Genomic DNA, 16164 nt, shown 5'->3' with positions numbered 1-16164 from the left:
ATGATAGAATCTCAACTACTGGTTTTTGTATTTTTTTCGAAGATTCTTTAATTGCTTAGAGATGCAAGAAGCAACAGAAAGTCTCACTATCCTCTACTGAAGCTGAATACCGGGCTATAGCAACCACTACAATGAAACTTGTTTGGCTTCGAAGTCTTCTCAAAGATATGGGGGTTGACATTACTGGAGCTTCAAAGCTTTGTTGTGACAACAAAAGTGCTATTTATATTGTCAGCAATCACACCTTCTATGAACGGACCAAACATATCGAAATGGACTGATACTATGTTCGTGATGAGTATCTACGTAAAACATTTACATTGCCATATGTCACATCAGAATCTCAGTTAGCAGATTTTTTCACTAAAGCACTTCCTGCTCCACGCTTCATGTTTCTCCTTGGCAAACTTTCGGTCATCTCCCTTTAAAGTTTGAGGGGGGGTGTTAAATCATATATATATATATATATATATATATATATATATATATATATATATATATATATATATATATATATATATATATATATAAAATACCCGATAGGGGTATTATAGTCTTTTCATAGTTGTTTTATTAAACAACTATATTCTTTTTTATTTTATTTTAGTTTTTCTTTTTTTTATTTTGTATTTCACGCCAAAGAGGGGCCCCACAATAGAGTCGTTAGGGCCCCCAACGGTCACAAATGTGACCGTTGGGGGCTCCCAACGACTCTTTGGGAGCCCCCTTTTGGCCTTCTTTTTTGGATCCCTTTGTGTATATAAATAGGGGTGAAAACCCTTGTATTTCTTTTAAGCCTTAGTGCTCTCTCTCTCAATAAAGAGATTTTATATTTTAGTTTGTGCTTTTCTTAAAGCTTGTGTATGTATTGTCCCATAGTGGACTTGGCTATTATCCCCTTTGTGTATTTGTCCATTGTTGGACATTGTGAATGCCTTTTTAGCATTCTTTATCTTTTCGCATACTTTGTTACATATGCAGAACACTTGTATGTCATATATAAAAGCAAAATAAAGGATCTAAAAGGTCATGCAATCATGTTTAATCTGGGATGCACTGAAAGATACCAGTCTACCTATATGTATTCTGAATTATCATATATGTGAAGACTGGGACAAATGATCACATGGATCTGAATATATTCTATCTGAACATATTAAGCATACTGATGACCAATCAAGTGCACAAGAAATCATTTTGTCATCTAATCTGATTGATCTACTTCAGCCTAATTTTGTATCTGATTCAAAATCAAATTTATACACATAACACAGATATAGTGAACCTTGCAATTTTTATCTGTACTATGTATTTATAAGGAAAGCAATGGGTTAGGTTGGGTATCTAAGTGACTGGCAATGAGTTCAATTAGTTGCGGCTAAGAAGGAAATGCCTTGGGTTCCTTCAGGTCAAGGTCATGTTGAAATCCTAGACCCAATTGATTGACATTCACACTAGTGCCTTTTTGAGATCTGTATTGTAACGGTGAAAGGTAGGGACACATACTATAGGTTGAAAAGTAAGGTTTTTATGCAGTGAGATCTATGGTAACATGTGGTGATTGATGGATATGCAATTTACTCCTTGAGCTTCTTGGAGTTTTTGTGAAATCCGAATCTCAGAGCACAGTTTTCATGCCTGTGATATACATTTCTTAATTTCCTTGGATTTGAATGTGATTGAGACTCAAAACACTAGTCACATATGAAATATCTGAAATCTAAACTGATACCTAACATGATTATCTAGTTGAAAAGAAAAGTTGACCTACACATCTCTCTCTACTATGTAATATTACTCTAGAAACCTTCAATGATATATCACATTCTCTATTCACTGTAGGGCCAAGTGCAACAATTCCATTCAACTAATCTTTTCACCTTTAGTTTCTGAACAGCAAAATGCCTCTAGTTACATGAATTAGAAAATCAAAATTAAAGATTTACTGAAGAAACTAATCTCTTCAGTTTCATGAATTAGAAAATCAAATTAAAGATTTTCTGAAAGTCTTGACTTCATGGCTGCTGTTGGCGCAAATTTGGTTCCACTTGATTATGCCAGGGAATAAACAGAGATAAGAATGGGTCATGTAGAAAAATCCCTATAAGGAATCATACTGGGCAATCCTGGATGAAGCTTTATTTGTATTGTATTGTCCCACATGATCTGTTGAATGACGCAATTATTCTTTCTGATTTTCTGAATGTTCATCAATTTTCTTAGTTTATGATGGATTTCTAACTACTTCAGCTTAAACATCACCGGAAATCATACGAGGGATATGTTCCAATGGAATACAAAAGCTACTTAAAGATGATGAAAAGGTTATGTAACAAAGACTTTTTGCTCTTCTTTTGTTGGGAAAGCACACGTCTGTGAGGTTGCTAGTCTATTTTGTGGTCTTATTTTGTTGTTCTCTTCACTACATCTCACTGTTTTCTTGATGTTTAGACCAGGTGAGTGGGGAGATCATGTGACTCTGCAAGCAGCTGCAGATCGGGTATCTTGCAACCTAGAATTACTTGGTCTGGTTTAATGCTAGTACTGCCAACAAAACCTGCTAATCTATGATTAGTATATTTATAAATGTAGATGTGTTCAATTTGAATATGGTTGTTATGTGAACATGATTACTACATCGATATATATTTTAGCTATTATTAACTAAACCAATGTGAGGATATGTTTATACAGATTTATATCTGAGGAGATATATATGATCAGAAACCCCTTTTGTTTTTTATGGGCAAGCTGGGTAATGCCTTTTATATTAAAAATCTGGAAGTTATATTAGTTTGCTTTGCTGTTCTTAATTGCTTTGTTACATTTATTTTTCATCATTTAGGCATTGTATCTTAAATAGGTCATTATGATGGTCAGAGACATGACAGTTCTGTGAGCTTGCCACTTGCTACTATTTTTCTGTGACGTGGATGTCTTCATTTTGCCTATTGATCATCTATTATGGAATATTTCCTTTGAGTTCCTTGCTTTCTGTTCGTTGCTCTGTTAAAACAGTGCACATGCAAAGTAGGAATCAAACTGTAGTCACCTTTCCTATCCTTAGGTTATGCAAAGTGAAAAACAAGTTTTAAGAATTAGTCATTATGTCAGATGGCCCATATAAGTTTGATTCTAACATTTCCCTTTCAGAAATCTGTACTTAAAAAGATTAATCATCATTTATAAGTAGTTATACGCTGGTGGATTGAAAAAAAAAACACAAAACATGAGAGAGAGTCTTTGATAGAACTTTTTCAAATTAAGGCAGACTATGCAACTTAGTCTAGTTCCTCTTCTCGTTATCAAAAATGAAATTATTATAATATTATCCATGACTCAGTTCAACTGATCTTGAAAGGACAATTATACACTTGTAGCATAGAAGGATAAACTATTGAAAGGAAGGAAAAACATATTCTATGTATACGTGTGTGTTTGCATATACATATATGTGCATCTTAAGCAATGGTTATAATAATGATTTTCCTTTTCTTACTGACATTGTGTATGAGTGGCAAACGTGTATTAAGTGGTATCTTCATTTATGTTTTGAAACCTTTACAATGCTTGTGCTCCTCACCGCATAGGAGTTTTTGGGGGTCAGCTTCACCTTCTTCTTTTCTTTTCTTTTCTTTGATGTTTTCATAGTGTGCAGATCTGATTTTTTCATGGCATCATAGCTATTTCCCCTATATGGACAAGTTTGAGTGCATGATTTGACACCTCTTTCTTGTTTAATCTTCCCTTTTTCTCTTCTTAATCTCCTCTTGTTTCCTCTCAAATTAGTCTTTGTTCTCTTTTTCTGGTTTCTTTCTTCTAGTTTCATTTATTCTTTCTTTATTCTTATTTTTTTCTTCCTTCTTCCTCTTACTTTCTTCCTCTTTTCTTGTTTTTTTTCCTCTATGTCAATTGCTTTAGTTTCAGCTACTGATGTCCCATTGCTGTTACACCACATTTTGCTCCTTTTTTTCTTACTCTTCTATGTTTCCTCCTCTGTTGATCATCTAGTTTTGGTATTGATTCCATTAATATTGGTGTCTGATATTTCATACAGCAGCCATCTTTCTCTCTTTAGCTCATCATTCATTTCAATATAGACCCTTATCATCAAGTGTTCAAACTTCTCCCAATATTCTTTTCTAAAGGCTGTAGTTTAGCATTATTTCAAGCATATAAACGATCCCTTTGATTGGCACGATTTTGGCATTGGATAAGTCAAGACATGCACACATGCTGTGTAATATCGTGTATTTTTCCATGATTTTTAACTAAGTATTTAATGAAAATGATAAAATCGTGAGAAAATATCTTTAAATATAAGTGATGTCAACTGGGTCTGGGCGTGGCTCAGAGCCTACTGACAAGACCTAAATAAGCCAATTAAAGTTTGAGATTTTTTTTTAACCTTTAAATTCAAGCGAAATTCAGGTTAAATTCAGGCAAAATTTGGAGGCAAAAATCAGGTATGTATATCGTTAGATGCGTCTTGTAATTCTGAGAACGTTAGTACCTTATTTTTTTGAAATTGGGTTACGGTTGGTCCGAAAATTGCGTTTTTAAAAAATGACCTGCCTCTATTTTTACCTTTTTCTAAATTGGATCGGATTGAGTCCGCTCCATTTGATCCAAGTTGATATGGATCTGGACCCAGTCCAGGAACCATATTAATTATGATCTGGTCAAAGTAGGATCCACACAGATTTTGGATATGGATTTGGATCTTGGATCCAAATATGGACCCGAAATCCAAATGTGGCTAATTTAAAACTTTAAAATCAATTTAAAAGTTAAATTGAGTAGGTAGAGTTCTATCTGGAGTAGAACTCTACTATAGGAAGACTTTCAGAGGGGGCGACACCCTCTAGAATATTCTTAGAATATATTATTTAATAATTAAATATTAAATAATTAATAAAATAAAATAATTAAATTATGGATTTATGGAATAGATAATGTGGAGTTCTACATGAAGTAGAACTCTACCTAATTGGGGTCTCTGGAGGGGACATCACCCTCTAGAGAGACCTTTTAGATAAGAACTAGATAAAAATATATATATTAATAAAAAGGGAGATTTTCTAAAGAGGTAGAGTTCTACCTTTGGTAGAACTTTACTCTCTGATAGAGAGATCTAGAGGGGACATCACCCTCTAGATAGACTCTCTAGATAATATAACGACCCCAACTTATCCTCGTGAAAAGTGATTTTTGTTTTAAACAATTGCAGAAACCAAACCCAAGGATCCGAGGCCTCACAGACTTCATACTTACCAAACCACAAGATATCATGCATTGAATCAACAAAGAAAACAACCAACTTTATTAATGAAATGGTGGTCTTCCACAAATGCGCAAACAACTCACAAATGTGTCTATTGGAGACACTACAAGCATGACCCTTGAAAGGGTATAAATGAAAGAACACTTGAAATAAATAATAATTTATATTGTAATGAAATGGTGGTCTTCCACAAATGCACAAACAACTCACAAATATGTGTCTATTGGAGACACTACAAGCATGACCCTTGAAAGGGTATAAATGGAAGGACACTTGAAATAAATAATAATTTATTCATAAACTAAAAATGCTTAAGAAGCATTACTTTACAAGGGAGGGGTTTAGCCCTATTTATACAAGAAGTAGAGGAGGAGAGGCTTCCTAAGAGTCGTTGGACTAGGTCCAATGGCTATAGGAATGGTCAAGATTTAACGAGATCTTGACCATCTAGTTCAAAGTGAACTAGAAAAAAATAGAAATAAAGAAAAAAGAAAGAATAAAAAAATATAAATATATAATATATATTATAAAAATAATATATATTATATATGTATTTATATATTACATTTTAACAGCCGGGAGGTGATCTCCACATCGGGTTCAAGAGCACAAATGCACGCAAAGTTTTAATATCCTCATGGTTTCCCAAAACTGCTATCCAGGATTCCCACACTGTGGAAGGGACATCCATGAAGATAATTAATTATATTGTTTGTCTCTTTTAACTTTTTAACAAAAAATCAAGTTCTTTACAGAAGAACCATTTTGCAAATCAATATGTAAAATCCAACACGGGACCTGGCCCTCTACCATTTTAATAGTGCAATTAAATTAGAAAGCCAATAATTCCAGAATGAATTTTGCAATGTATAAAACAAATTTTTTAAAGCAACACATGGCTTGCAGTGGTCCACATCTGACTACAAAAGCATTTTATGCAAAATCCTTAGTGAACATGCACACACAGTTGTTCAAAACATGTCTACAATGCACATTCGATCATATACAACAAGAATGCACATATAAAACAATTTGCATATGCATGCAAACAGATGCTTGTAACATACATTTTCATTATCCATTTTATGCGTAAGCTCTCAAACATGCACATGATCATATTCATGCATACAATAAATTTCATAATTTTTCATGTGTATGGCATAAGCATTAGCAACATGATAATTCAATGGATAACATATTCATGCTGTCCATGCGAATTCAATCTGAACATAACTACATTGTCCAGGAAACATGAGATACTAACCATTACCAAACTGATCAAAATCCCCATGTCACACCAAGGAAATCGAGTAGGGGCAGATCTAGTCTAGATTTTACCAGACCAAACTCCAACCGACAGGCCATGCGTAGAAACATGCGGCCACACGCTGTGGACAGCGGACAGTGTTGCACAAAAATGTGCAGCACTATCCTTCCCTACAGCAGCCCACATCACTCATGAGTACAAGTATTAATCAGCACTTATGTCAAACATATGACTGCATTGAAACCAATGTAGTATTCAGCCAATCATGACAGCATAAAGATAATATTCCAACATAGTACTGACAAAGGTCGTCAACCACGACCTCAAAGCTGTTTTGACTTCAGTCCATATGGAAGCATCAAACAACTTTGATGTCGGCCATATCATAGACAAAACAACACATGAACAGACCCCTTATAACCCTCACAGGGGTTGATTTAATATACTCATGCCATAAGAATAAAAATTCAGGAAATTCAGCTCTAACGACAGTATGAACATATTTTTTTGTTTCTTTTCTATTAACAGCCAACTTGTTTTTTTGTATAAAAGTTTTTGAAGAGACTTCACATAGAAAGTTCAGTGGTCAAGTCAGATTTGATTTCAAAACAAATCAGATCGGAGACCAACACATTATGACCTATGTCACATGGGTGCGGGTGCGGGTGCGGGTGCGGCACAATTTCAAAAATTTTGGACACTGGGACTCGGCTATATATATATATATATATATGTATATATATATATAACAATAATAAGTCAGCTATAGCCCATTAGGGGACACGGCTAAGATCATGCATCTTGATGTTGATAACATTCCAAGTGAATACCAAATATCTTGGTGTATACATTAACAGTTGCAATGCAGTTTGTGCAATGCAGTCTGTGATTGTGCACAGTCTGTGACAATGCAGTTGCACAGTCTGTGACTTTGCAACTGCATTGCACAGTCTGGTTATATAATTTTTTTAAAAATATATATATAATATTTTTTTTGTCCTAAAAATGAATATTTTTGGACTCAGTCAGCGTTGACCAAATTCAAAACAAGGATGGACTCGACATCGACTCGTTGACCGAGTCCGACTCGACGTTGACCGAGTCCGGGCCGTGTCCGAAGCCGCACCCATGTCGGGGCGTGTCGACTCAGGTGCGGCGCCTCCCTAGCCAAGTCCGTGTGACATAGATTATGACAATCGGCCAAACATCAGATTTCAGTTTAATAGTTCCAAAAAAAACAAACAACATTACAGCAGTTCATAAGTCGATATTAAAAATAGTTTTGACCACTCTACAACAACAACTACGCCTTCAACCCAAAACAATTGGGGTCAGCAATATGAACCAAAAAAGAAAATCATTCTGGGTCTTCCACATGAATCCTTCTCCTCCAATCATTTCTATCCACTGCCATGTCCTCGGTGAGGTTCAAAGCATTCATATCATTTCCTATTATCTCCATCCAAGTCTTCTTAGGCCTACCCCGACCTCTTTTAACTAATATATTTTCCCATTTCTCCATCCTTCATACTGGAGCATCATTAGGCCTTCGCCGAATATGTCCAAACCATCGTAAGTTTTGAGATTAAACATTGACCAGTCTAACTGGAGCATCATTAGGCCTTCGCCGAATATGTCCAAACTGGAGCATCATTGACCAATCTAACGGTATCAAATACAAATTTGAGATTAAGCAGTTAGTAGTTTAAAAAAAACAAATAGGATTACAGCAATCCATATGTCGATATTAAAAACTGTTTTGACAAGGATAACTACATCAAATACAGATTTGATAACACAGTCTTACAACAGTTTATAAACAGCATACTGGACCTGCGACAGGCCTGGTTTGGATCATATCTGATCCCACACCAGAACCTCGATGGGTCATCCATATACATGGTCAGTCCTTACCCCCCCCCCACCACCACATATATATAGCATGTTGTTGTTATGAAATCAACAGTTTAGACATAGAGTTATACATGAATAAACAGGATAACGAGGCATGCTTTCATCAAAATCGAATTACATGCAATCGTACTTCAAGGCATGAGTTTGAATATGTTTTAAAAATCAGGTTTTTTATTTTTTCAGCTAGAATCTCACATGAATCTGATTTAGAACTATTTCTTCCCGTTCGAATCAAGAGAGGAACCCGTACCTTGGTTCAGAAATGGAAGAAGACCGAAAAAGAAGTCGTTGGACGATCAGCACGAGAGATGGACTTCCTCCTCTCCTTTCTTCCTTTCTTCCTTTCCTTTTTCCTTCTCTCTCTCTCTAGAATACCGATTCTAGAGGGAGGGAAAAAAATCCAGCCTTTATATAGATTTTCTAGATTTTATTTCTCCTCTTTTTTTTGTTATATTTTTTTATGGGATCCTCCAGAGGGAGTCCTTATACAACTAGTGGATAGAGTTCTACAAGTGTAGAACTCTATCTCTCTCTAACTACTTTTCATTATCTTTTATATATCTATTTTTATTTATTTAACTATGTTGGGGATCTTTCTAGGTGGTGACACCCCCTCTAGAATCCCCTTATTAGGTAGAGTTCTACAAATGTAGAACTCCACTCTAACCAGATAATTAAAATTCAAAATTCATTAATTAATATATTTTTATTAATTTTTTATTTTAAGAATATTTCAGAGGGTGTCTCCCCCCTCTGGGAGTCCTCTTAACATGGAAATTCTCATTCAATTGAACCTTTAGATTGAATTTAAAGTTTTAAATTGGTTGGACTTAGATCCTTGATCTGGATCCGGATCCAAGATCCAAATCCATATTCAAAATCCATATGTATCCCAACCTAGACAAAATCTTAGTTAATATGGGTCTTGGATTGGATCCAGATCCATATCAATTTGGATCAAACAGATCGGATCGGATTGGATCTGATCCAATCTAGAAAATGGTAAAATAGAGGTGGGTCATTTTTTAAAAATGCGATTTTCGGGCCAACCATAACTCGATTTCAGAAAAACAAAATATCAATATTCTCAGAATTACGAGACGCATCTAACAGTATACTTACCTGATTTTGCCTCCAAAATTCGCTTGAATTTAACCTAAATTTCGCTTGATTTTAAAGGTTAAAAACAAAAAGTTTCTCAAATATTATTCGCCTTGTTTTGTTCTTATCAATGGGTCCTGGGCCACGCCCAGACCCAGCTGACATCACCTAAAATTGAGGATATTTTTCATGATTTATATCAACTTTATAAAACACTTAGCCAAAATTTCCAAAATTTCAGAAATGCAGAATTTAAAACTATAGAAAAACACACAATATTACATATAAGATTTAAATTAAAATAATAAAAGAAAAATAAGAGGATAATATAGTATAAAAAGGGGTGGTTTTCCTCTCTCTCTCTAGAAACTTGAGTTTCTAGAGGAAGAGAGTTAGAGAGAGAGAGAGAGTTGTGAAATCCTAAACTCATTGGGAGAGAGAGAGAAGGAAAGAAAGAAAAAATGGTGACATGGCATGTTCACCGAGGAGTACACCGAGCTTCGACCTTGTGGCAAGGGACGTCACCCATGGGTTTCGAACTTGTGATGTCCTGTCAACTTGGTAACATTCACAAGTCACCTCTACCAGATGAGTGGCACCCTTGTGGGCATGTTCTAGAATGTTTTATTGATGTGATTATTATGGTTTTGAATAGATGCCTTCTCCTTAGTATCGTTCTTCCTCATAATTTAACTAAAATAATCTAGATTTCATTGTGTAATTTCTTGTAATTCAATCTTTGATAATGCTTGTACTTGATCTATTGAATAATTATCTGCAGTTCGGAGCCAAAATATGCCTTCTTACCTCATTTAAGGATACTTGCTACGTCGAAATCCTCCCAAGGGAAAAAAATCCTTCAAGAGGTAATGGCCTTGAAGATGTATTATGTAGCAATATCAATGAATATAATGAAAATACTGTAGTTAACCTGTATGCTACAGCTTTGTAGTTTTTTTTCATAGCGCACTTAGAAGTTTAATCTACATGCTTAAACTTACTTTGTACTTGAAGGGCAATGTTACAGTGTATATAAAAGTGTGATTGTTATTTTATCTCTTAGGGTATGTTTGGCTGCTCCTTTCAAAAAACATGATTCAGAATCACTTTCTAATTTGCTTGAGATTCAGAATCACATGGGGTCTCGTGATTTTGAATCTCAAGCAATTCAGAAAGTGACTCTCATTTGCAAAGGCAAATGAGATTCATTTTCTCGGAGCTTAACATTTTATGTTCGGCTGCTTATACAAATCAGATTCACTTTCATTCAAATGAGAAAGTAAATTAGAATGATTCAACGGAATGTGCCCTTAGTGTTCATATATTCATATTAACACATCAGGATGATGTTAGTTGATGATACTATGCATGTTAGTCCAAACCTCATCAATCATCATTTCATCATCATTGTTATTGTTGTACAATTTGTGATGGGTGTAACCCTGTGCAATCCTCTTCATTTCAACTGTACTTTTCATCTAATCAATCTATGTGCAGGTTGTGCAATTATGACTGGGTTTCAAATAGTAGCTATTAATTCTTTTCCTTCCTAGTTTGTTTCATTATGTAGGACAATCATGTAAATGTAACAAGCATGTGATATTGTATGCTTTTTGACGTGCTGAGATTCTGTAATTGGAAAGAAAATGAGAAGCATTGTCTTTTCTATACCCATCTCTCTGGCTTCATGTCACTCAGAACACGTGCTGTAGTTTTTAAATGGGTGTGTTTGTTCTCCAGATTCTTTCTTCTACAGATCTTACTGTATGAGGCAAGCATCATTGGTTTTAAATCTTGGAAAGCTTTGGTTTCTTTTCTATTCATTCTATTTCTGTCTTGAAGACTTGGTTATGTAAAGTTTATTTGAAAACTTGAAAACGGTCCATGCTATGAGACAGTAGTTTGATGAAAAAAATAACAGCAGAAATTATAGGATGAGCAGGATAATCATTTTTTATCAGCTGAAGTCAAATTATTCTTTGTCCCTCATGGTAGTTGCTTGAGTTTTGTCCTCTCAGGTGTTATTCTTTTGTTAATTTAGTTTGGTTTGATGATGTTATTTTGGGTTCTTGTTTTTTCAGAAGTTTGGTTAAGTTTCTGGAGTGAAGTTCACTACAACTCGTTATATGAAGTTGGAGGTGATAGGTTCTGCAACCACTATGTTCTAAAACATTTTATTGTCATGAAATATGTGACATGCAATGATTGAATATGCAGAGGTTCCTAACCGAGTACCTAGAAAGAAGTACTGGCTGTTCTAGGGGAGTTTTGGAGGGACTTGAGGACTAAATTTGGTTAGTTCACTGCTTCTTCGCCAGTGCATCCCTTGATTTCCCCAGAATGTAGTGTTGCTCATTTATTTACCTGAATGTGAAGTCAGGTTGAAAAAAGTTGCCATGTGTTTGTGCTTACACCTGTAAAGCTGTATTCTCTGTTTCTTTAGCAATACCCATGTTTTTGTTAATTCCTTGTCTGCCTTTTGAATGCGGTACCTCCCTTTTGTTTTGTTTTTGTATATTAATATAGCTGCAAGTTTGCACTGCCATTTACTTAATTTTAACCGTGGACCAATTGCAGGAAATCCCTTGTTGCAAGGAGATACCTCATTGTACTAGATGAACTGAACTTTGAACATTGGAGGAGAATGTGACTGGTGAACGCACTAGCTTTTATTAGTGATGCATGTGTTCCACCCTCACGCACACATCTTTGGAGTATATGTATTGCCATGGTGCAAGAGGTGATAGCTAATCTATAGATCTTGTACGTCAAGTACACGTGTTCTTTCATCAAGCGTAGCATATCAGTGTGATATATTGAAGGATATGTTATGATAGTATCATGTCAATGTGTTACAGATAATAGGTTTTATCATGTTTTTTAAGTCTAATTACTCGTTACTGTTTGGTTAGATTTCAAGATGCTGAATAGGTCCAAAGCAGATTTATGTATATATCTTCCTTTTGACTTTACTGAACAAATGCATGTGTGTTGCACATCTCTCTTACAAATAGTCAGTAAAGCCTCAGTCAATCTTTTCTTTTCTTTTGGGGATAATCAAGCCTCACTTGATCTTGGAAAATGACGAGTTAAAAAATTGGATAAAAATGGAAGGTGGGATGGTTATACAATACATTCATGTAGATAAATTAATGATGTATAACGTTTTATGATTAATCTCCTAAACATCCTCTCTCTCTCTCTCATATATATATACACACGCGCGTGCGAGGCAGGTGTGCGTTCATTTTTGGTTTTTTTTAAAGGACCATACAATGTGTTCTACACGGTTAATTTAGCTGGAATAAAATTTTGGATCATCTAATTCTGACATCTAAACCAGGTTTTTGAAGGATAAAATTTGAAACATTTAAGCACACACAAACTCATATATATATATATATATATATATATATGGAAACTGAAATATGTTTACCCACAAAACATGTTTGTTGGTTTGAACAAATAGTGGCTCTCATTTCCCCTTTCTGCCCAACGCAAACCCCTCTCCCTCCCACCCCAACCCGACTCCCTCTCTTTCCCTTTCCCCTCTTCCCTCTTCTTCTCACTCCCCTTTCTTTGTGAAGAGAGAGGGAGGAAGAGGGGTTTGCGTTGGGCAGAGAGGGTCAGATCGGACGGCCACTGTTGGTCCAACCATCTGTTTTGCTGGTAAACATATTCCAGTTTCGCAAGAGAGAAGGGAGAAACGCTGAACAGTAATTTGTTCGATGTTACTCGGACGTGCGCTGATCGCGTGCGAGAACAGCAGCAGGCGCACACTAAATGAAAAAATGATTAAATGGTGAATTAACGGTCAAATACTGCAATTCGCTTGCATCCACGTTGGCGTTCGACGATACTCCCTTCTCTCTCTCTCTCTCTCTCTCTCTATATATATATATATATATATATATATATATATATATAGAGAGAGAGAGAGAGAGAGAGACTGACTGGAGTATCTTTGAACGACACTCCTGTCGAACCACTGTTGACCGTCTGATTATAACAAAATCGGACGGTCAGCAGTCCCATTCGACTCCTTTGCTGTGGAGACGATAGGGGGTCTCTCTCTCTCTAGCCCATCTTCTGATCTTCGTGAACGTGCGACAAGAAGGCGAACGCCGGGTCGAGCCGGCAAGGGGCGTGGCTCGGATCGGCGGTGAAGACGAAGTTGGGGCAGCGGAGGGGGTGGGGAGGGCGAGAGGAGCGGCGGGGGAGGAACCAACAGGTGTAGGCGTGGAAGACGATGTAGAGGACGAGGAAGAAGAGGGTGAAGATGGCGCTCATCAAGATCTTGCCAGTGAGCTCGAAGTTATCTTGCAGGTGGAGGGCTTGGCTTTGGAGACAGTGGCGGGGAGGGAGGAGGGGAAGGGGTGGTGGGTAGGGAGGCGGGGGGGAGAGAGAAGCAGTGGCGGTGGGGGAGAGGGAAGCAGTGGCGGTGGTAGAGGTGGAAGTGGAGAGAAAGAGGATAGAGAACAAGGTTCGACTGGCGTTCGGCGATACTCTCTCTCTCTCTCTCCGGGTTTGGAGGGGGGGAGGGGGCGTGAGAGAGAGAGAGTAGTGTGTATCGTCATTATGAAAACATTTTCTTTGGTTTTTTCCTATAGAAACCTAATCAGAACTCAAAATAAAACCTTAGTGGAAATTGGCCTCAAGTGGGGGGGGGGGGGGGACCAGTCACATGCACAGAAAACTAAGAAACTCAGATTGTAGAGATTAAATGTGGTTTTGCAAAACAAAAACAGTTGATGGGTTATGAAAAATGCGAAGAAAATTGTCTCGTTCTTATGATTTACTTACAATGGTTCTTGTGATTTACATTGTGAAAAGGAGTGTTTTTGTTCTCATTTTTTTTGTCATGTTTTCTTCTCTCTCTCTTCATCTGGGAGAGAGAGATGTATCCATTGAATCAAATTTTGAATTGTGCTCATTCTTTGGCACGGCGGACTGAGTTTGAGCTCACAATGTGCGGATAATGAGCACTGCCATTGGGGTGCATAATGGATATGGGTCAGTTTTCAGAAACTAAATCCAACAAGTTACTTCTTGGATTCAAATCTTTAAAGTCAGATACAAATACATATTCAGGTTGGAATTGAATTTGCTAAATCAGTTTAATTCTGGATTTGGCATAGTATTTTGTGTCGGTTTTAGTTTGGGTTTAATTCATATCAAAATCTGTTCCAGTTGCACTTTTACATGCAAGTAAGGAGCTTGTTTTTTATTCTGTAACTGGATGCAGTATTACCACATATGCACGTAGCTAGATTCAACCCTGCTTCATCAGATCTGTTTATATCATTCACCAAAGTATTGCATTTTGAATATTGCATGATGAGTCTCTACATAAGAATGGAAAATAAAGATCCAAATATCACTTTTTTGCTTAAGAGAGCTCAATATATCGTGAGAAATGAACAGCATGATCCAACCAATGGTGAGAATATGTGGTAGAGTTTAGTTGATCAAACACAACTAGAGCCGTTAATCACACCAAGGGCACGCTGGAAACCAAGAGTGGATCAGGCCCAAGGGTCTTTGGATTCATCCATTTCCAAGGTGAACGCACTCATACAACAACAACAACAACACCTTCATCCCAAAACAATTGGGGTCGGCGATATGAACCAAAAAAGAAAATCATTCTGGGTCTTCCACATGAATCATTCTCCTCCAATCATTTTTATCTAATGTCATGTCCTCGGTGTGGTTCAAAGCATTCATATCCTTTCCTATCATCTCCATCCAAGTCTTCTTAGGCCTACCCCGACCTCTTTTAACTAATATATTTTCCTATTTCTCCATCCTTCTAACTGAAGCATCATTAGGCCTTCGCCGAATATGTCCAAACCACCGTAAATGATTCTCTCTCATCTTATTTTCAATGAATGCAACACCTACCTTCTTACGTATCTCCTTGTTTCGAATCTTATCTTTTATTGTATTTTCACACACCCATCTAAGCTACGCATCTCAGCTACATTCATTTTTTGAATATGATGTCTCTTGGCAGCCCAACATTTCGTACCATATAGTAAAGCGAGCCCAATTGTCATCCTATAAAACTTTTCCTTCAACCGCAATGGCATTCTACGATCTCACACCACTCTAGTTGAACGGCACTCATAAATCCTCAAAATAAAAACTCTCAAGCTGGATGGACCCTCCAAGCATTTCTGAGGCCATTCACTCTCTAGATCATCAGCATTTATGTTTGCAAAATGGGGTCGAATTAACCCAGTCTCATCTAAGAGGCACAAGTTCATCATTGCAGCCACCGAGTCTTTCACGAAGTGGGGTGGATCCCTTGAAGAAGGCCTCTGGAGCCTCATAATAGCCATAAAAACATCATATGTCGGTTCAGGATCCCTGATCCAGACAATGGCATCCCCTTCAAAAAGAAAAAGGTAGCAGCTTTGTGCGATAAGTAAGGGATCAAACTAGACTTTTCGACAGCTCACAATCCTCAAGTGATGGGCAAGCGGAAGCAATAACATGCAGAGGGATGGTTGTAATCTATTTGGAGGTTGAATGATTTTTGTTGGGTTATTGGGTATTCATTTGTCATGAGCAACATCTCCACACACACACACAC

General features: G+C 36.7%; 1 protein-coding gene across 2 annotated transcripts in view; it reads left to right on the top strand.

Moving 5' to 3' along the window:
- The window catches only part of LOC149844795 (Cysteine proteinases superfamily protein), a 71649-nt gene extending 59102 nt beyond the window's left edge, over window positions 1-12547 (top strand). For both annotated transcript variants that reach the window (XM_089995287.1, XM_089995286.1), the window contains exons 6-11: window positions 2251-2324; window positions 2452-2500; window positions 10348-10432; window positions 11648-11704; window positions 11784-11860; window positions 12144-12547. In XM_089995287.1, coding sequence (XP_089851413.1) covers window positions 2251-2324; window positions 2452-2500; window positions 10348-10432; window positions 11648-11704; window positions 11784-11827 — 309 coding nt within the window. In that variant the 3' untranslated portion in view covers window positions 11828-11860; window positions 12144-12547. The remainder of the gene's footprint in view (window positions 1-2250; window positions 2325-2451; window positions 2501-10347; window positions 10433-11647; window positions 11705-11783; window positions 11861-12143) is intronic.
- Window positions 12548-16164: the final 3617 nt, after the last annotated feature.

Source organism: Nuphar pumila, chromosome 2 (assembly GCF_984573655.1).
Source record: "Nuphar pumila chromosome 2, dmNupPumi1.hap1.1, whole genome shotgun sequence".
Taxonomy (NCBI): Eukaryota; Viridiplantae; Streptophyta; class Magnoliopsida; order Nymphaeales; family Nymphaeaceae; genus Nuphar; species Nuphar pumila.
Note: the sequence above shows the minus strand (reverse complement) of the source record. Positions and strands in the feature narration are given on the sequence as shown.